Genomic DNA, 21,902 nt, shown 5'->3' on the forward strand with positions numbered 1-21,902 from the left:
CAGCAGACACGATTAAAAGCTTGTTTCATCTGAATACTCAGACAAAGGAAGACTTGGATACAGTGATGCGTATTATCTGTTCCCTGGGAAAAGCAAGATAGCTTACCTCCCACTCATGAGATATCCAGGCTGGCATAATGACTGCTCCAGCAGCTAGTCAACGATAGCTTTGGGAAAGGATCAGAACTGTCCCTGGGTGATAGAAAGACCTCTCTTAAGAAGAAGTAATAATTACCCATGTCAGTTGAGATTGGGTTAAACCCTGAGTTACGAAAGTTTCGGTCACTTCTGCAGTGAATCATTTATGTTCCCCATTCTTGCAGTATCACAATACTCACATGGTGCCTGGTCTGTAAAAAATGGAATTCACACAACAAATTGGGTGATCAAAGCTGAAAAGAAGCATTTCTGTCAGCCTAGGGTAGCAGTTTTCCTCCAGGCAGCTGTTAATCTGCACTTGCACTGCTTTGCACCGCTTTGTTCTTTGTTTGGAAGTGGATTATATTGGCACTTGGAGTGCAAAGTGTCTTCTGGAGGAATTATTGCAGAATAAATGATGACTTCAAATTCAAACCTAGATTTATATTGCAATAGCTTCTCCTTATTGGCAACCTGAACAACGATGAGCGCCCACAAGGATGTGTGATATTGTTCGCAATGAAGTCAGTGGTGAATTTCCATGTGGGATAAGAACTTACTTGTGAAATTGCTTCCAGGCTATGCAAGACTAAAAGTTCATCAGAACTGAGGCAAAATAACTGTATGTTTAGCTGAGCGTAATTAGAGGTAGGCTAGTTTGAAGTTGTGAAGATGCTCATCAGATTGATCCCTTCTCCACATGCATGCAAAATATGTAGGTACAAACAGAACCAATAATAACGTAGTGCAGCAGAATGTGAATAACTGGAGGTACATCAGTACTGTTCAGCATTTAAAATAAAGAAATACATAAATTTTCCCATGTTGTTTTTAATCAGGAAATGAAAAATGTGCAAGTGAAACTTATCTGCAAGTATGATAATGAAAACCAATGAGGGAAATATACAAAATCAAAGGCAAGCTGAGACTTCATAATGCATGAAAGACTGATGGTTTCGTTTGCATATACAGCTTGCAGTTGAAATTGCTATATAACCAATGCACAGAGCAGTAATTAAAGAATAAGTAGAATAATAAAATCCATGCTGCTGAATCTAAAGAAAAAGAAAATGGCCTTGAGCCCATTGCTAATATGCCAGAAGTGTCTTAGGATTTTTGCTACTATCTTTGAAGGCTGCACAGTTACAGCTGTAGAATGCAAACCTGTATCCCATCAGCGACCATATCACTACAGACTTCAACCAAAGCTGATGTTTTAGTCTGACTGGGAAAGCAGGGAAAAAAAATGGTTCGAATGACTGGCAATGTGAAAAAAAGCTGCAGTCCTAGGAAACATAGGTTACAAAAGGAGTCTGGTCTACTGTCCTTGCACGAATGAATACAGCTCTTAAAACAGGATCCCACTGCCAAATGTAAGTGAAAAATGATGACCCAACAGGAACGTTGGTTCCCATTTGTGGAGTCTTTCACAGATTTTTTCATTGACTCTTCACAGGTAGATCCTGATACATGATCACTAGGCAAGACAGCTTCCTTTTGTGGGTTCAGTTGAAATACTGCTATTTCTGCAGTCAGTCTTTCTTTTCACCTATCAGGACAAAATACAAACAGTGCTAGTCACTTCTATTGATCTTCCACATGAGGAGTGTGAAGAATTCCAGCACTAGACAGTCAACCAGTCTTGGTAAACCCGCTCATATTTGCTAAGTATTACATCTGCTCTAAGTGATTTCTTTTTTTTCTTGAGGAAACTAGAATTTTCTAAATGGTGCATTTTACTGTTAAAGATGTAACTAAATGGTATTTCAGATTAAACCTCAGAACTGCAATATATCAGGATGCCAATCAAGTGAATGCTTAGAGTGCTTTTGCTGGGTTAAATATATCTAAAGGCATCTGAAGCTCCAGGTGCAAAAAAAAGTCTTACAGCTTGATTACTCCTTTCAGCTGATTTACACCACCATAAATCATCACGCTTTGGTGGGCTTATTGCCTATCTGTAGCAGTGTAACTGAAAGGAGAATCAAGCCCTTTATCACTGTATTCCTGACATCAGCCTCCTCCCGAATTTGGCGAGTGGGATCCTTTTTTGGGGGCAGTCTCCCATGGTCAGTTGTAAACAAGTAACAAAGCGCAAAGCCCACTCAGGTGACTGTTCGTTTATATCCCTTTTGACACCCAAGGGGAAGATAGCAGGCTGAAGATCTGCTGCAAAAGGTCAGAGAAGAGTGGTGAAAGAGGCGCATGTTTAAACAAAGAGATTAGCCTAGATTCTTCCATAAAATTGTAAGCAGCTTCAATTATCTTTGGAAACATCAGTTCTTAGTGAATTGGGCCCTTATCTTACCCCCTAGCCATATCCCTTTCTCTCTTTGTAGTATTGATTTAGCCTTTCCTACTAATTGTCTAATTAGGTTGCTATAGCTGTTAATAGGATAGCGTGCGGACGTCTTAACCTCTGAGATCCTAATGACTTGTGCATATTAGAGCAACTATCAAATACGTATCGAATCCCTGTCTTTGTTTTAAAGCTGAAAAAATCTCTTTATATTTTACAAATGCACTTCCAAATGAGCTGTAGTTACAGAAGCACAGCTCTTTTGAATCATTATCCATGCCTGTAGACCCTAGGTGCTTTTTCTCTGGTTCTATCACTTGGTTACAGCACTCCAAATGAAGAGTTTTTGCAAACAATGGAAGCAACCTAAACCAGATTTTTTTTTTCTAAGTGTGTCTATTTTGAGTTTTGCATATTTCCTCTAAACAAAGAAGTTTGAAAAGGACTGTCTCTGCAGTTTTCAGATGGACTGTTTTAAAACAAAGGCAGGATTGTGGTTTTAGATAACTAGATATATGAAACTCTAGCCAAACTAACATAGAGGTACTAGCCGTAGAGGTGCTGGCCATAGAGGAAAAGCCTCCTAAAACTGTAGCAAAACCAGTTTACACAGTCAGAGTGGTATAAGTGTTGTGATGGGAAAGAAAAAAAAAAAAAAAAAAAGATCCATTCAGTGTTGCAAACTATACAGTACACTGTAAAGGTTTAATAGTGACTGAATGTGAAAGGGCCAGGAGTACATTGCCTGCCACTTCAGTCTTTTCTCTGTTTACGAGGGAAACTTAACTACCTAATACATTTGTGGTGCCGCTCAGTTCAGAGGTGGAATTCACCCAGTGGGACTGACTGTTCAGCTGCTTACAAGACTCAGTGATAACTGCTTATGGTATCTGGCATGGTAGCACTGCCCAGTAGTAAATGTTTGCAGAATGCAGATCTTACACCGGTGAGAAAAGTTGTTAAGCTTAATCTGCTCCTTCCCTGTTTCTACCAAGTGGAAGAAAGTTGATCTTGATTTCACGTGGGGGATTGTTTCTCAGTGTGTACCGTACTCACACATCAGTAACAGAGCAAAGAGACTGATTTCTCTGCTTGTGTGAAACCCTTCTCTACCTAACTACCATCTGGCACACATTAGTATCTTCACAAAGCTTTAGCTTCCCATTACTAAGAAATTCTCTGTGTATTTGCAGCATATGGCTGAGGATTTTTTTTTTTTCAGAAAATGTGTCCCTTGGGCATGTATTTCCTCTAGATTGCTGTATTAAGAAAGGTTGCTCTTTAACCATACTTACGGCTTTTTCTTAAAATTGACCCTCAAACACATCTAAAATGGGCATGAAAACGCACATCAAAGACAGGTATAAAATATGATTGCTACTTGGCAAGATTTTCTTCTACCTCTATATCCAGCTCTGACTAATTGCTTTCTTATGTTGAGTACAGCTTTATTTGTAGGCTGATCAAATATTGTACACATTATTGTGGTCATTTAACAGGATATTAATTTGGAGATGTGGCTTAGTCCTTAGGAAAAAGAAGACAAGGAAATCTCATAACCGTTTTCTGGCCTGTTCTCTGTCCCATTGTTCCTCTTCTTTCTTGGGAATGAGCGCAGGAACTGACAAGCGTGAAATGGTGTAGAAGTGAAAGCTTTCAAGCTCAAGTTTCCTTGCTTCAAAAAAATCACATGTTTTCAGCCCGTGGGACCTCTACCTGTCCTCCTGGAAACAGGCAGCCCTGCAGACCTTTGGTGATGCAGGCAGAAAGTTTGGATCACAGTCTATCATCCATCTAGCTGTGTTATCAGTGTTTCCAGCCATGCTGTGGCTTATAGGAACCTTTTAAAAGTGGGTAATATTTGGGTTCTCTTTCCTATTTAAGCAACATTAAAAGCTCTGTATTTCAACAAAATACAGCCTATAATTTGCAGTCAAAGAAAGACAGCTAGAGAGACCACACTTCCTACCACGAGAGATAAAAAGTAATACAGTTTTCTTGTCAACATAAGCCTTCAGACTGAGGTCCAGTGCTCAATTAATCATGTTTATGGTTTTCTGTGGTATCTGAAGGTAGGCTCCATGGTGACAACACTGAATCTGTCTCTGCAGAGCATACTAGTTACAGGAGTTTGTTCTGTCCATGTCCTGTTTGAAGTGTGCAGCAAATCAAAAGTGCTCCTCAAAAGTATGCAGAGGAGCTACAGGCATTTTCTTGCCTTCCAAAATCATTAATACTCACCAGGACTTCTTTTAAACTGCAGTAGCATCTTAACAGAAGCCACAGATTTTTTGCTGATTTCATCAACATTTTAACCTCACAAAGCTGTTAAAAGGTCTAGATAAAATGAAGTGCATGCTTGCATCAAAAAGCTTGGACGCACTGGTGGCCAAGATTTAGATTTCTGATGGCTAGAGCAGAATTGGGAGCCTTAGATTCATTAGCTCTCTGTGCACATGCCTCTGAGAGCATGGGCCTGCATTGCTAAAGCACCGATGGAGAAGCTACCTAAAGCAGCCTTTTCAAGGTACAGCATCCTAAAGCTTTATGTGTGTCCAGTGATGATTCAAAAATGACAGTGAAGCACAATCTCCTCACTTCCAGCTCTGTAAATTCACCTCCAAATATGGGCTCCTTGTGTAGCTGTACTTCTGCCCCAGTGAACCTCAAATGCTCTTTCTGAGAAGTATAATATTTGGGGAAGGAGAGGGGAAGAGTCCTTGCTAGAACAGTCAGTAATCTGGTGGCTGGCCTTCTCCCCATGGGAAGGACTGAAATCTAAGGTTGCTAGGCTATTGAAAGGGAGGCAGGGGAATGGAGGGCTACTCTTAGTCTGTCCAGCATTATCTAAAAAGACATCATCTGCCTTTTTGTCTGAATGATCTGATTCTACTTTTTCAAGAAAGCAGGTAAGGGATAATGGAGTTATTCCACATTAAGGACAGAAGCAGTTTGAGTCCTGCTGAAGATAAGACATTTTTGTGCACTAAGTGAAAGGGAACTCTCAGAAGCAAGTGATTTTAAAGTCAAAATGTGGTGTGGAGGGATTTTCAATGACCTCTGTCCCAGGAGCCTAGGAGCAGACAAGGCACTGAGACATCCTGGTTGGAGCCAGCATTCAGAGACCATAAACTTCAAGCACACTGCATTTTGGGTGCTGACCTACTTCTTGGGATCAAGTTTACAAAGATGCAAATATATTTATGCTCCAGCCGAACCAGTGTTCCAGCAGCATATGTCCTCTTAGTGTCTTAGTGTGCTGTTTGTTAGGCTGTATTCAACCAGCGAGGAGTTCCTCAGCCATTTTCAGCTGTAACAATGTGTAGAGCAGCTGTAAAACTCATCATCACTGGACTGTAATCCTCTCTTCTGGTCTAGAGGTGTGTGCTGATGTCCAGCAGCCTATGTGACAAATGCAAAGCAGATCACATCCTAAATTTTCTTCAGAATGAGTGTGCAGGCATTCCAAGGGGCCTACAGCAAGCGAGCAACGCCACACCTCTGTCCTAACAGGTCTACCAGCCAAGTGAGATGTGGCTAGCATGGTAGATATGGGTTGTTTGCCAGCTTTACATAGTAAGGCCTTTTCTTCATTGTTAATTTGAGCAGAAATAATGTGCAGCTTCATGCTCGCAGTCCTTATCTCAGCGCTGTTGTACAACACCAGCTCAGACAAGACCAGTGGTGATGGTGCAAGTGGGCATGAACCCAGCACGTCCTCCATCTACACCCAGAGTCTGATGCCCCAGCAACCAGACTCTGTTTCTGGACACCCTCTCGTTCCCTTTGGGAACATCTGTATTGTAGTGTAGCTCTTCTGGCATTCATCTCTAGTTCGGGCTGTACTAGAAGTTGTTCCATTTTAATGCTTAAGTTGTCTTTGAAGTTGCTTTTCAACCTAAGCCACTACCAGGCAGTGTGGACTGACACTTTGGCATTGTTCAAGCTCACATGCAGAATACAGCCAAAGGATGTTTGACTAGAATGAATCATCCCCATGACGCTCTGCATACCTTTAACACTGCTGGGCAAAAACAACCATGAACTAAGCTGCAGCCAACTGAATATGCACAGTCATTGACATTATCAGACTGGCCACTGGGGAAGGTCCAAATTCTGTGCTTCCTTGGGCAGTGCTTTGCAAGGCCTTTGAAGCCTTGCTCAGCCTAATAGGTTCACACCCGAGGAAGAGCAAAGTTTGTGCTCCTGAGCATAAGGTGGCGTGGTAAGTGACTAATGAGACTTGTCTTCCCTACCTGTATTTATAATGCAACAGGACATTCCAGTTCACTAGTTCCAAGCACCACCTCTTCCGACTCTTGGGCTCGACAGGGTTATGATGCTAGGGGACGCATGCTGGATTGGAAGGATCCGCTTGGTTCATCCGAAAATACAGACCCATATGTGGCAGTTTCATCCCATAATCATCAAGACAAGAAGGGTAAGGTCTTGGAAATGACTTCCTGTGGTGAGGAGGGAGGGGGGGAGGACTGAAGTGTAAGTGCTTCCAGCTGGCTCTGAGCAACATGTAATAAAACTCCTGTGCTATAATTAAAAGCTTATCGTAAAGTCTGAAACTAAACAGCCAATCTCAAACTCAGTCCTAGATAATTCACTGCCTGAGGAAACCACACAAAACAAATAGAAGTGTGTGCCTTTGCTGTGTGTATTGTGCCTGTGTATGGGAAACAGTGGGGACTTAGCTCTCTTTAAACTTGATCTTCCTCACTGTCTGTCAAAGGGAGATGCATAGCTTGCCATTGTTGTTAAGGGTATATTTTCATACTGCATTTTGCCTGAATTGCTGGGGAAGCACAGCAGGTTTCAGCTAATTTCACATTATTTCCATCTGGCCATCAGAGGTACTGAAGCTCCGAGGTCTGTGCCAGTTTAACTAGTGGAGTTATGCTGACACTGGTCCTAGCCACTAAACCTACAGTCCCACTGTCTTCAGTGGAACCTGAGCATGAAACACCTTTCAGATCACCATTAGTGATTTTCAAAAGATACTTAGGTGATTGCTGGTGGAGAGCATTTCTCTGTTGTGTTTTTAAAGCCCCAAAAGTTGCTTTGCATTAGGTGCCATTATTCCATGTTCAGCCCTGTGCTGAAGCACCATTGTGCCCGAGACGAGGGGCAGCCCTGTTGTTTGGCCTCTAGTCCCACCTTGCTGTACATATAAAGAGTTAGGCAGAGAGTTGCCTCAGCTTGCCACTTGAACCTGCTTAGGGAAGAAGAAGCTTTTCTCCTGAGTGAGCATGGTGGTGCCTCGTAATTCTGTCATGGCCCTCCATAATTCTTCCCACTGCTTCCCATTCCTCTCTGAATGAGGTTAAAATGCTGCCTTTGTAAATAGGGGGCTTAGGTTCAAATATCTCCTCTACCTAGAGAGATTTGAGTCTGTTATTCTTCTCCAGGGTGTTCTTAGTTCTCTTCTTTCAATTTCTTCTCTGCTGAAGACGTTTCACTCTGTATGGACTAATTAAGTACTCAGTGGACCAGAAGGAGGATGGGTATAAGCAAAACTCACTCGCTGTGTGGTTAGGGCGCTCACCGGGAGCAGGAGCACACATGAGCTTCAGGCCTTTCTACTATGAATACTTTATAAAAAACACTTAAAATATTAATTGAAATGTGGATTCCAGTCTCTATTGTTCATGCATTTTACATGAAAAACTCATTAGATGAAAGCATCAGCTGTTCCTGGAGAGGCTACTGGCATACCAGACCTACTGCTTTGAATTGTCAGCCCAAACTAGTAGGTTACTAAATCATATTCCTTCCCTCTGTCTGACCCACTGAGTCTTGAGTTCTCTGCGTTCACTGCAGAAACTTTCAGCAGGGGGTAATGAGCACGTTAGCATTGGAAAACAGTTCAGTTTGCAGCAGAGCTGCAGGAACAGCTGGTGGTGGTTTGGACTGTGAACTCTTAGCCTGATGTTCACAGCAGCCCCAGACACACCGTGTCTCCCACAGTCCTGGGATCTCATAGAACTTCTCATGGAGCCTTTGCAGCTGCTGGCCACAGGGGCACTGTGCATCACCTGGCTGGCCCAGCAGAGATAAAGCCTGTAGCAGTTTTCCAGCTGAGGAGACTGGAAATTAGGCAGAAGATGCAGTAAATTTTCCTGGCATGCCATGGTGATCATTAATCTAGTAGCCCCGGTGCTTAGGCTTGATGGCAGGAAATAGAACACGAAGATCTGAATTCCCTCAGGCAGAAGATATGAACTTGTGTCCCAGCTTCCAGCAATTCACTTTTCCTTCAAAAAAAAGAGGCAAACTGCCATTTACTCTTTTTCCTTCACCTCAGTTTTAGGAAGTCTATTCCCAGGTTTTTTTCTGAGCTTGATCCTATAGGCATTCTGGGAGATTAACTGTGAATCTAAAGTAAAAAAAAAAAAAAAAAAGTGAATTTTTGAACCCAGTCAGGCTTACCTGTAAGGTAAGCACACAGCTTCTCTGCACCCTGCAGACTGCAGAGCCTCTGCAAAAGTAATGCAGCTGCCATTGCTCCGACTCAAAACCATAATATAAGGAAGGAGCATCTGTGGGTGTTGAAGATAAAAGGTCAGATTCCAAATTCTTACCTCAGTTCAGTTTGAGATACTGTCCTTGTTTCTTTGAATCTGAACCCTACTCCTCTGCCCTGGCTTTTCAGCTGCAGAAGGGCGGTTTAGAAAAAGCTATTTCTGGGTGTTAGGTATGTAGAAGGGAGAGGGCAGATAAACTTCCCTTAGAGATAGCAACGTGATTTACCTCCCTCTCCATTCTGTCTGAGCAGTAAATCAGTGATAATGTTGACAGCCAAAGAAATTAAAGTTCTTTTTTCTCCTTTTTCCTCCGGTCTCAGTAACACCTGGTATTCAAACTGCTTGAAGTGAGAGGATATTTCTTAGAAAACAGTGTTCTTTCTTCAAAAGTAAGAGGTGGTTTTCTCCTCCTCCCCGAGATGTCCTTAGGCAGACCTGGTAAGGAAGGGAGTAAAGGATCCTTGCACCCAGCTCTTCTGCTGGTGTCAGTCAGGGGCTCCAGGTCAGAAACCAGCAATAGTGGAAGACGTGGCCCCTTACATACCCAGAAGCACACAGAGATGTGTGTGCATTTTAATGCCACTATTTGTTATGTGTGGATTTTCACTTTACAAATCTTATGCAAAGCAGTGCTTAGTAGCTGGAAAGCTGTCTCTTAAAGGCATCCTGTATGCCAGCAGCAGCTTTCAGAGGAGCATGCAGTGAAAATATTAATAAAAGTACAACTGTTGAATTTGAGCAGTATTTGCTTCACTTCGCTGACTGATGAGATGGCTAAAATTCAGTAGTTCCCTCCTCGGGGAGCGACGGTTACCAAAGTGCTCCATTAACACTTGACGGGGTCATTTAAATATCATGCATTCTTTAGCGCCTAATTATTGATATTGACAAAGCTGGAAGCAGTCTACACGCAATTAAAACAATGGCGGCAGAGGTGACCGCATGGTTGTTTGCCATTACCATCTACTTGTGTGTTGTCACTCCTTGCCTTGCCCAGCCAAAGCTGGCTGGCTCTAAAATTATTATTGATTAGTTGTTTTAAAAGGGCAAAGGAAAGAGTTCTTGCACAAAATTAAATCAGAAAATGTTAAGCTTGCTATTCTTTTACCAAGGTTTTGTTTTCACTTTTTCTGTGTTTTCTTTTGTTTTTGCACATTCACGGAAAAAAATATATATATATTCTTTTTCTTTTTAACATTTTCTCTTCATTTTGCGAGGTGCTTTGTGGTGTTCTTCATTGGTTCTGTCTAATCCTTCGGACAGTGCTTGCTTTCTTTTCCTGTACATGTAATTGTTACCAATTGTACTAATAGTACAAAATCCACTTGCTGCTTTTCCTGTCTGTAACTTGGGTGCTTTGATGATGTCACATCCATCCATATGCTTCACTTTTAATTCAGTGCAGGCATCTTGGGGAATATCTGTGGGGGCGTGAAGAGGGGGGTTCTTTAAAAGGGTTGACTCATGGGAATGTGACATTTGTGTGCCACAGCTTTAGTAGCTAAATATACTCTGGGATTGTTGTTTCTGAGCTACCTCACATTTCTTGCTAAGATGGAAATGTGTAGTGCAACCCGTAGAGTGGGAATCATGCATTGCTATCCCACTGGCATTTTCATTGTGGCCATTAAGAAATCTGCTTTTCTCATTGCAAACAAAAACAAAAACAAAACAAAACAAAAAAAAACAGCTCTGAATGGGCAGATTGCACCCTCTTTCCTTTTCTCCATCTCCTCCACAGAAAAAAAGAAAAACACAACAAAACAAAACAACCTAAGTTGTAGAGTATGTTTATGTTTTGTTTCCTTTCTTGCTGTGTTTTAGTCTTGATTTAATTGCTTTGGTCTTGATTTAATTGTGTGTTTCTCACCTTTGTCGATAGAGTTTTCCTAACCTTGCAGTCTAATCTTCCCTTCTGCTGCCATTGTACTGAGCCTCCCTCCCACCCTTGGCAGTCATGAAGCTCCTCCTGCGAAGAGCTCCAAGGCTTTACCTGTACACCCAGTAGTGCCCCGGTAGCTGTGTCTGTAGTCATTCTACTAACCATAGGGGATATAGGTACAACGTACCTACTGCTGGTGGAGAGGCCTGTGTGAAGAAAACAAAGTGATTTTCTCATCATCCAACTGGCCCTTCTCTGCTGTCTCCTATCCCTTTTGCCTCCCATAGCCTCATGCTTTTCCAGTCCCAGGTTTGCTAGCACAAATACAGCCAACTTCTCAGTTTTCTCATTCGTTCCCCAAATGTACAGAGCCTGCATTTATTGACAATGTCCATAACTTGGTTTTAGATTTCACTTATGATTTCTTTATGCTGTTTCTTTTCTGCAGCTTTCAGGTGGACAAGGTTTGCCTGGGCATTGACTGATAAAAGCATAGCGTTATTTATAGCGGGCTTAATGTTTGTATTCTCATTTGTGTCAGTGCTCATTAAGTCAAGGTTATGAGGTGGTATCTCCTTTTCTTAACAAAACCAAACCTTTTTTCAGTACCAGCATGCCAGTGGTAAAAAAACTGATTAGAAGCAGGATGTGACGCACATAGCTTATACTGTTAATAGCTGCTGGTGTATTTGGATGTCAAGAGTGCTCCCGTAGATATGGTATCTCTTAGCATCTATTATTTTACACCAAACAGTAAATAACTGCAGCCCTCAGGTGGTACAGAATTCGGTGTTGTTAGTGCTAGTCAATGATTTGGAGAGGGCTGTGTTATCGGGGAGCCCAGGGGCTGATCCTTTCAAAAACCGCCTCCAGATGATGTTTTTTGTTGTACACAAGTGGCAGCATTACTAATTTTTACTGAGGTTATCACTACTTGAAAGATTTACTAAGTGCTGACGGTGCTATCTGGAGAGTCTGCAAATGTTAGGACAGACTCCGCTCCAGGGAGACAGAATTGTATGAAATTTCAGGTACGGTTACAACAATAAGTGTAAAGTGCTGATTTAACAAGATCCTTTCAGCACAGACATGAAACGAGAAGGAAAACTCCGTAGCAAAGCAAAGCTTTGGACTCCTTTGGCATAAATTAATCAGCCAGCCTCGATCGTGGAAAGGCCGAGTTTTGCACCAGGAACTCCATTTGCAGAGGTTTTCTTTTGTACAGAATGTTACTGTGTGCTGATATGCACGAGGATCTAAAAGGTTCAAAACATGTCTTATCAGAGGGGGGGGGGAGGGAGAGCTCATTGTTGCCTTGCCAGCAGTTTGCATTAATTCAGAAGACGGTTTAAAGCAGCACGGAATTTGTCAGGTGTATATTTTGAGTCGGCGTTTGCAGGTCTGAGGGAGAGGGTGTGGATTTTCAAGGTGAGGCAAATGCTGTGTCTGTGTTTTGTCCGTGTCTCAGTTACACTAAGGTCAGGACGAAATGGCTGCTTCTGAAAACGGGTTAGGCTGATCCGAGAAGGAGCCGCACCATAGTCAGCTCTGCCCAGATGAGGCTCAGGAAGCCCTGTCAACACAAAGCATATGGAGGAAGCTATACAAACGCTGCTGTTCTTTCTCCTGTCTCAAACCATTGTCCGCACAAACATAAAACAGATTGCAAGTCCTCTGCCGTTCACTAACACTTTCAAGTTCCGAGGAAACAATGAAGATAAAATCAGATCTGATTTTTTACTTTCAGTACATTTAGGTTTCCTCTCTGCGGTCTAAGTGTTGTAAGAAGGGGAGCAGTGAATTTGTCCTGTCTGATTCGTTAGCATTTGGCTGAGATCTGAAGTGAGGGCTTTGCTTACTTGGAGCTGTCACGCTGCACAAAAAGACTGCATGCACGGAAGACTTAAATGGACTTAGTGCATTTTTACACATTCACATCTAGATTAAAACCTAATTACTTCTACCCTTGGGATTAAAAAAGTGGCAGATTGGATGAGCACATACTAAACAAAGCCATATAGGTTTGGTTTCTAGAGTCTTTTTAGGTGAATTAGCATCAGCTTACTGTAAACGTATCTGTTTCTACAAGACACCTGATTCATGTTTGTCACATATGCTAACTACCTAGGTGAAATGCTATAATATATATTGAAAGAAAAAAAGCATATTTGTCTAGCATGGCTATAATAAGCAACTTGTCCAGAATCTGTTAGTCTCAGAGAATCATCACAGCGTGCCGTGCCCCTCTGCTGTAGGATTGCCACTTCAGCTCCTTACCAGATCATTGCCAGATAACCGCTGTTAACAGTTAAATGCAACCAGATTTCTCAGCAGTTTTTAGTGGCCAGATATCTGTATCCCAAGGCCAGGCTAATACAACTTATAAATATGCCAAGAAGGTTGATAACCTCACCATGCTGGAGTTATAGGTACAGGAAACAGGGAGTAGACTAAGCATGAGGTGAAAAAAAAGGACAGTAACTAAGTCCATTGGCAGAGTCATATCCTTAAGGCCAGTTTAGCTTAAAAAGGGGGTTGTAATAGAATGCAGCACAGTGGTTTAGTGTGCCTTCTCTATTGCTAGTCTTCATTTCAAATCTTGCATTAAAAAAAGCTTCAGCTCATTGAGTCACAGGTTTTCTGTAGGACAGAAAGTGTAACGAGAGAAGCACTTTGCATGGTGTATCCCAGCACACGCCTGGGCCTAAGGAAATGATGATACCTCATCACTGTACCTAAGTTTTTCAGAAATCAAAATGTTTCAGTCTTCCACTGAGAGTTTGGGTTTCAGATTTGACTTGCAGAAGTTTGAACTGAGAGACGAGAGATATATAGTGTACTTCGTAGCAAAAAAAAGCCAACAAGAAGACGTTATCGATAATAGGAGAGAAATGTGAATGTGAAACTCCGTTATGAAAACTATCCAGTTTTTCTTTGTAAATACATCTCCATACTACTGAATCCCGTGAAGAAAAGAAGGGCGATGTTTAAAGCAGAGCTCATCAAATGTCAAATGTGGCTGTAGGAAACAGCAGGTATCCTTGACCTGTAATTGTCCACCTGCATAGATTTCAAGTCAGGCTATCCATTTACAGGCTGCAATGAACAGTGGAAGCCTGTCTTGCTAAAACAGGGAAAAGCTGCCCCAGAACCTTGATCTACTTTTTCAATAAAAGAGGCCATGTCTAATTTGTCAAGACAGCTGCTGGGAGTTCAGGGCAGTGGAGCTATTGTGTGATAGACAACATTCCCAGCTGCGTTCATCCACAGCCACCCGGTGAGGACAGCTTGGAGGAGGAACATAGGCTGCCTGATGCTTTTGTTTGACTCTTGTAGCACTGACATATTTATCAAGGGCTGGGAATTCATTCCAGGCTATGCTCGCCCTACGGGGCCTCTACTCTGTCTGGAAGCAGCAAGGAACAATTGATGGACAGGATGCTGAATAACACCGCATTCCATTTTGGGGACATATATGTTGAGTACAGGGAGGTGCCGGGCAATGCAAACATGCTGAATGGGCAGGAAAGAACTTAGCCTTAAAGCAGGAGATTTCTGAAGGGGCTTTGAAATGTTGAAGGGATTTAACAGCAGAAAATCTTGCAGTCGAAAGGAGCCTTAAAGTGCCTTTTGGTGTTAAATTAATGCCGATGTATAATTAAAATGTCAATATGCTCTTAAAGATATTTGAATAATTCATTTTTTTTTCTTACATAGGATGTACATAACTTCAATAATTGTATTAATTAATAGTAAGATGTCCTGTAGTAATTTTTCAACAACCTGAGCACTGACAGTCCTGGTTCAGAGTACTTCCAAGATAATCTGTGCACTGTGAGCTGTTTATTAATTACATGCTTCTGTAACAGAGCACCACATAATTTCTTCTCATGTAGATAACCTCTCAGTGAACAGGCTCGGTATCCCTTTCTGTCTGTAGGATCCTGACTGGCTCTCTTCTTTTTTCACTTAGTGTTCTTTAGGTCTGTAAAAAAAGCAAGCTTATTAGCTTTTTTTTTTTTTTTCCATCAGAACAGGCTGGTGCTTACTGATTAATAGCATGCTGTTAACTAAAAAAGCCTGGAGAGGGCATAATTTGGACTTTGCCGTGTTAATTTTATTTAACATTAATACAGATAACAAATGTCATCATAGTTGGAAGGCTGTCTTTTCCATGCATGCCTTTAGTTCAGCCAGGGGCTCAGACAAGTGTTACTCTGAGCTATTTAATAGTGAGACAACATAGTCGGTGGTCTCCAATTGCTGTTGCTGTGACTTTTGCTTGACTTCAATCATGTTCCAAGATCTTCTGTGCTGGTATCTCAGTAAGAGAGGGAAAATGTGTTCTTATTCACATGCTATGAAAGTAGGAAGAGTCTTGCGGGCATTTTACCGGGAAGTTTTGAAGCAGATAGAGTAGATTTACTAGTGTATCAAAAATGTGTGTTCTGACAGCCCTGTGAGAAAGAAATAGCTTCACCAGCCAAGCTCTAAGCTACTGAAAAATCTCGGTTTGCTCATACCCAGAAGAGACTTGTCACAGTTTGGCTGCTAAATACGCAGATAACTCCATGCACACTGAATATCGGTGCTGCAATTGATAAGCAGTTTAGCCATCTAGCAGATAGTCTGACAGCTCTCCCTGCCCCAGCAGATCAGAAGAAGTCAAAGTCTGTGCAGAAGTAGATTTTAACAGCTCCATTGACATTAGAAGAGCTTAGAGCAGTTCTTAGAGTAATTGCTCGGGGAGCATTAGGGGCCGTATTTGGCACAGCTGTACAATACAGCAAACATTTGAAATGGCCAGCAGCACATTAATCATCAGCTTTGTGTCGGCCAGGAAGAATACCTGCAGTGCTCTGAAACTGTGCACCCCAATGGATAACCTCCAGATCAGTCCCAGCTTCCCATACCTACCAAGATGTTCAGCTCTGGGTATTAAAACTGTAGTTATTTCAACAACAACCAAAGGCTGCTGTTTTCTGTGAAATGAAATCTCAGATGGAAGAGCAACTTGGTCACGTTGTCATGGCTGGCATCAACTAGGCAGTTCTTTCACATGCCCAACAAGGATTATTTTAATTGGAAAGTAACAGCAGCTGCATGCTGGCAATAATACTGCATCTTGTTCATGCTCCATCCTATCTTACCCACAAGTGTGGTAGAAAATATAAGAGGAGCTTTTTCCTTAAAAAAAAAAAAAAAAAACCCAAAAACAAAAAACAAAAAACAGACACATTTTTAGAACCCTACAAAGCTAGTGCTATTCACTATCATGTTCTTAGAGGGTTATTTTGGAGAGGCTGGAAGATTTCTCAAACAGTCAGTAACAGCTCAGATGGTGTGTTTAAGAGTGCACAGAAACACCTCCTGAAAGGCCATACACCAAAGCCCTCAGCAAGATAAAGTATTCCGAGAAGCATGTATTTTCCAATTGTTTCTTTATTCCTGAAGCCATAAGGCTTTGCTGAGTTCCTGTCTAGAAGCAAGCATAGCTGTAATCCTGAAAAAACAATTCCAGTCTAAAACACAGTCATTCATGTTGGTTAATGTAATTAATTTATTTTGTGCTATGGAAAAAAATAGAGAGCACCTGCCTCCCTCCCCTTATAAATTTAGAGTCATTGGTCTGGCTAGCTGGTCAGGGTAACCACAGATCATAAAGCTGGGTAAAGACTGTGTTCCACTTGCTTTTCCTTACAGAAGCTAACAGGAGTGGTCTTGTCATTTGGTGCAGAAAGGGCTGTTGGCATTTGCTTTGAGCCTGTGGTCGGCACTGGAGAAATTCTATTTCTGCCATCAAACAGTTCAATAATTCCCCGTGCGCGTTCACTGCTGAATGACTCCCGGTCAGATGGTGATAGAGGAGAGCACAGAGCAGGAGTGCCCTCTGTCCCTTCTGCTGTGTGCTCTCCCCATTGAACCTCTCACATTCACCACAGAGCCTGCCCAGAGATTTGGGCGATCTCAGCTCATAATATAGACCATAAAGAGCCCTGCTCTTTTTTGTAGATAGCATTCGGCTTTATCTCTACAAAACAGTAGTCTCTATTCAGTGTCTTAAAGAGGTCTTGCAGTCCTGCTGCACTTTGTGTGCTTTTTGTCTAAATATGGCCAAGCTACAGGCAATGCTCTGAGGCACCCACCCAGTAAGACCCATTAATTTCCCAAATCCAGTGGTCCCCAGGGGTATTTGTGCAGTTTGGTGAGCGGTTGAACTGAACTACTGATATCAAAATCAGCAGGCACTTACACATACCCAGCATCCAGACCTGGATGGACAGTGTAGTTTCTCTCTGCTTACTCATGGCAAGACAGCTTGATGACATCAACTGTGCTTCCCTGGAAGGTTTGGGCTCAGCTACACTGTTTTTAGAAAGGAAAGAAAACATACATCACAAAGATTGTGATAAAAGTTTTTTACAGTCCCAACTGCCAGGGGAAAAAAAAATGAAGTGCTAACTTCTCACATGGAAATTTGTTTATCTCTGGATCAGTAAACACATCTAGAGAACTACTCTGCAGATAGGAGAAAAGCCAGTCAGCTTCTTGTTCTAGCACCTACCTTCATGATGATGAACTAGCTGTGCAAACTGCCTGGTTTGCCTGCAACAGTGGGAAATACTGTCTTATACAAAAAGCGCAAGCAGAAAATGAACAAACATTACAGTAAATTCAGGGGGAAAAAAAGGGAGTTTGGAACAGTACCAGAATCAAGCGGAAGGCTGGGGGAGCATTTGTAGTGCAGAAACACAGCTGCCTGTGAGATGTTCCATAAAGCAGATATGCAACGTATCTACCTGCCTCTGCTGACAGTCAGAGGCCATCTGGGTGTGCTGGAGAGGAAATGGGTTTGGGCACACCTCTGTGGTAAGATTGCTGCTGACCCCAGGGCAACTCTTGGAGCCAGGTCAGTACCTTCTTGCCAGACTGTGCATTCTGAGATGGAATTCCCTTCATCCAGCAGACTTGGCCAGGGTCGTCACTGCAGGCATTAAAACAATGCACAGATGGGAAGCATCAGTGAAGTTATGGCATTGTCGTGTAAATGTACACTCAGTGTCTGTGAGATGGAGAGACGGTGTAAAAATTGGGTTAAAAAAAATGCAGAGAACTATAAATTTGACAGAGAAAGGGAAAAATGCATGAAAGAAGCCAAGACTGGAGATACAAAATTAAATAAGAGATGACAGTAGCTGGACAAGACGTCCAGTAGGAAATGCTACCTGCTACCCCAGGGTGTAGCTGCAGTAACCGTGCCTCCTTTACTGGAGGTACTGCAGATTTGAAGTAACGTAAGTGAGAGGAAATAAGTCTTCTGATATTTATATTGGAAGAGTTGTGACGTACAGAAAAAGAGGTAAAATTCAGTCTTGCTGACTGTTAAAGCCGGTGTTTCTAACTCGCCGCAATTTCGCAGTCACTTAAATTATTCAAAGTCACATGAGGCTATGGGGACTAAAACTCAAAGGAAAAAGATAAGCCTAACACAGGCACGCATAAACTGTTTTCTGCCTACAGCCTCAGCCCTGCAAATATTTCTAGAAAAAGCAGCCTTGACTTGAACTGACCACTGGGAGCATGTTTTAATTCCTAATATTGCTAGCTTGGTCACCAGTTGTATGACTTGAACGATCTTTAGCAAGAACCTCAGAGGATAGGACATATTCGTAGGGCATAATCTTAGTTCAATCTTGGATATTTAATAGATGATTCCTTCAGTAGTCCAGCTGTGATGTGCTTAGTTACCCTAGTAGCTTAAAACTAGCATTTCCATTTTAGTGTCTTGAAAGGAGATCAGAGCTGAAGCAGAAACGATTTCTGGTTTTGTGTCATACGCAGTGCTTGGAGGTTAGCCTCAGTAAGGGGCTGCTTCGCGCTTCAGCCTGCTGTTCAGAGCTGCTCTTGTTGACATTCAGCAAACTTCACTTCTCCCTGTTGTGCAGAAAGGTCATAGTTCGAAACAGGCTGTAAGAAAGGAAAAGCAAAACCACAGAATGTCTCAGTGACAGCTTCTCTTTCCTTGATTCTGCTCATTAAAAAAAAATTGCTTCCAGAAAGGCACTGGGCTGCCCAGAATGCATAATGCCCACCAATTCATAATACCAAGAAATGCATAATGTCCACCAATGCATAATGACCAGAAAAGAAAAAACCAAAATTGCTCTGTGCCCTCAGAGAAACTGCGTGCAGTGCAATGGGAACTGTGAAGAAGAGAGATTCACTCTGCAGGCTACAACAACTTCTCTGGAGCCTTGAATTCATGCATATTCAGCCAAACATATGTAAATCTGGTTTAATCCAGCTGTGAAAAATCCCTGAAGTAAACTAATAAAGAGCAGCTGGGTATGTTTAAGCTCATCCCCGGCATAGGAGAAAGGTCCCAGAATGTGCACTTGAGCTTCTTTTACGTCATTAGAGGAAATACAGCAGACTTTAAAGGAAACTTGTGTTTTTAAGATGCAAAGCAGTATAAAGCTTGCCTCTGCTGAGACAAGCTACAAAAGAATTAATTTTCCTTGACATTTGGATTTTATACATCTTGTTTCATCTGCTGCAAATGCCTGTTTTACTGTTCTAAGGGACATGCTATGTCTGCTTATTCTCCATCATGAAAGGATGAGAGGTGAAGGAAAGTACTGGAATCAGGAAAGTTCAAAATGATCAGCCATTGCATGCTGCCTGCCAGTGGGACTGAGGTTCTCAAGCTCTTCCTAGGGGAAGAGCTGCCCTTCAGCATACTGAGTGAGACAAATAACATTGGGCTGCCTTCAACAGCGTGATGACTCTTGTCACTGCATCATACATTCAGGAGGTTGTGTGACTCAAACCTGCTCTCATAGGAGAAAACTTAATAAATCGGTTTATTTACAGTTACTGCTTGTAAGTAGCACAATCTTACAAGTTCTAAGAGCTTGCTGCTCCTATCATTTTCAGTTCTGCCACCCCTTCGTTTCAGTGGGGATGGAAGATGTCTGGGCATGAACATGCTGGTTCAGTGCCCGTGATTTCCATCTATATTAATGGCTTTCAGTGAAGAGCTGCTCCCTTTTAATTGCTGAAAATTCACACGTATGACAAGGTATCGGTTTGTCTGGCAGCTGTGATACATATAGAAAAATTGTGTTGCAGGCTGGTAAGAACAGCTGATCGTAAAGTCTTTTCAAAGTATCTTCAAGACTTGTGTTTTCTCCTATGGACATGGCGGAGTAATTTCACAGAGCTGTGTGGGTTGGAAGGGACCTCTGGAGATCATTCAGTTCAACCCACCTAAAGAAGCAGGATCACTAGAGCAGGTTGGAGAGAAAAGTGTCCAGGAGAGCAGTGAGTATCTGCAGAGGAGACTCCACAGCCTGTGGGCAGCCTGTTCCAGTGCACTGCCACTCTCAAAGGAACAGTGTTTTTTCTCATGTTCAGATGGAACTTCCTATGTTCCAATTTGTGCCCCGTGCCCTTTGCCCTCTCACGGGGCACCACTGAAAGGGGCTTGACCTCATCCACTTGACTCCCACCCTATAGATACTTCTAAGCATTGGTAAGATTCCCTCCTGACCTTCTATTCTCTAGGCTGAGCAGTTCCAGGTCTCACAGACTTTCCTCCAGTTATTTCTTTAACCCTTCTTGGGTAGCTTATATAGCTTAAAAAAATGCAGGAATTAAAATTCTTCATCTTCCCATTGAGAAGTGAGGCATGTGTTATATATCCCCTTTTGTACTAAGTTGCAACTGTTTTTTTTGTTGTTGTTGTTGTTGTTTTTTCTATAGGGAGTCATGTTGACAATCATTCATCAGGTGTGAGAAGTACCTTAATTCGAAGCAGTTGAACACAGAAATAAAACCATCCTTACAGGTCAATAGATGAACCTGTCCTGGAGGGATTGCTTCTGAAATAAGCCTGCTTAAGGGCCAAAGCATACCGACAGAGGGCACTATGGCTGATTTGATTGCATAGATCCTTTTCAGGCTTGCTGTGTGTTAGTTGACTCACGTTACCTACTGATCTTCTCAAAGTCCTGAAGTATACTTTCTCTTCTTTGGGCCACTTGCTTGTGGTTGTTTTTTTTGTTTTGTTTTGCTTAAAATCTCAACAAGCTCTAGGTAGCTGTCTTTGAGAGCCATAAGATGATACTGGAGTCATGGGGAGATGGATAGCTCTTCTCAGCAGTCATGCAAAACTTAACAGTTACAGACCTCTACAAATCAACAATACAGATTTAGTATGAGGGAGACAAACAAACAAACAATGAAACAAAAACTTTGCCAGCAGCTTTAATGATGAGTATTTCAGTTAATACTTTTTCCATCAGTTAACAATGACAGTCCAGAAAAAAAAAAAAAAAGAGATAGGAAAAATGGACAGTGGGTAGACCTGCACTGAGTCTTCAGAACGAGGCCTCGCAGCTGGAAGATAGATAAAGGAAAGAAGTTACTTGCCTTTTCCAGCACAGCACTTCCAGTAATGTGGCTGATATCAAATCGTTGGCCTTATGGTGTGGTTCGTTTATTTCAAACTTTGAAGTTACCTCTTCAAGAAGAATAATATCTCAGAATGCAGCACTTTCAGCATGCTAAACTCTAGTCGTCCACGAACTTGCTATTGCTTCAATTCTGGGTGTCCAGTTTAATGTCATCTGTTGTTTTTTTTTTTTTCATCCTGTTTCTGGTTAAAAAGGAAGAAGAAGGCTTGTTAATACCTGCAGGGATTTTCCAGGCTGAAATAGTCTTTCAGCAGCATGAGACTGTCTGTAAACACAGTTCTAACACCTGGAAACACATGTTGAAAACCTTTTCAGTGGCATTTAAAAAAGACATTCAGAAGCCCATAAAAACCTCCATCCATAAGGAGGCTATGCCAGCATTCCTGCAAGTCTAAGCAGAGGGAGCCACACATCAGACAGAAAAGCTTACACTGAAGAAAGAAATTAACTGCAAGGTTTTCTCCTTAAATAACAATAATAAAGAAACCATTGTGCCTTTGTGGAACAATGACTTGCTCTGTGGAAACTCTCAAGTGATTTTGTAGGTGTTGGAGATGGAAGTGGGCTGATTC

General features: G+C 42.0%; 2 protein-coding genes across 15 annotated transcripts in view; one reads left to right on the forward strand and one right to left on the reverse strand.

Moving 5' to 3' along the window:
- Positions 1–21,902, forward strand: part of SEMA6A (semaphorin 6A) — a 113,681-nt gene that overhangs the window by 83,045 nt on the left and 8,734 nt on the right. For 6 of the 11 annotated variants that reach the window (XM_003643072.6, XM_424960.7, XM_046905953.1 and 3 more), the window contains one exon: positions 6,714–6,878. The exons of the other annotated variants lie outside the window; for them this stretch is intronic. In XM_003643072.6, coding sequence (XP_003643120.1) covers positions 6,714–6,878 — 165 coding nt within the window. The remainder of the gene's footprint in view (positions 1–6,713; positions 6,879–21,902) is intronic. 11 annotated transcript variants of the gene reach the window in all.
- Positions 21,097–21,902, reverse strand: part of COMMD10 (COMM domain containing 10) — a 161,045-nt gene continuing 160,239 nt past the window's right edge. For 3 of the 4 annotated variants that reach the window (XR_005842634.2, XR_005842631.2, XR_005842629.2), the window contains one exon: positions 21,097–21,512. The gene's annotated coding sequence lies outside the window, so the exon portion shown is untranslated. The remainder of the gene's footprint in view (positions 21,513–21,902) is intronic. The other variant, XR_005842630.2, reaches the window with a different exon arrangement.

The sequence above is a fragment of the Gallus gallus genome, chromosome Z, assembly GCF_016699485.2.
Source record: "Gallus gallus isolate bGalGal1 chromosome Z, bGalGal1.mat.broiler.GRCg7b, whole genome shotgun sequence".
Classification (NCBI taxonomy): Eukaryota; Metazoa; Chordata; class Aves; order Galliformes; family Phasianidae; genus Gallus; species Gallus gallus.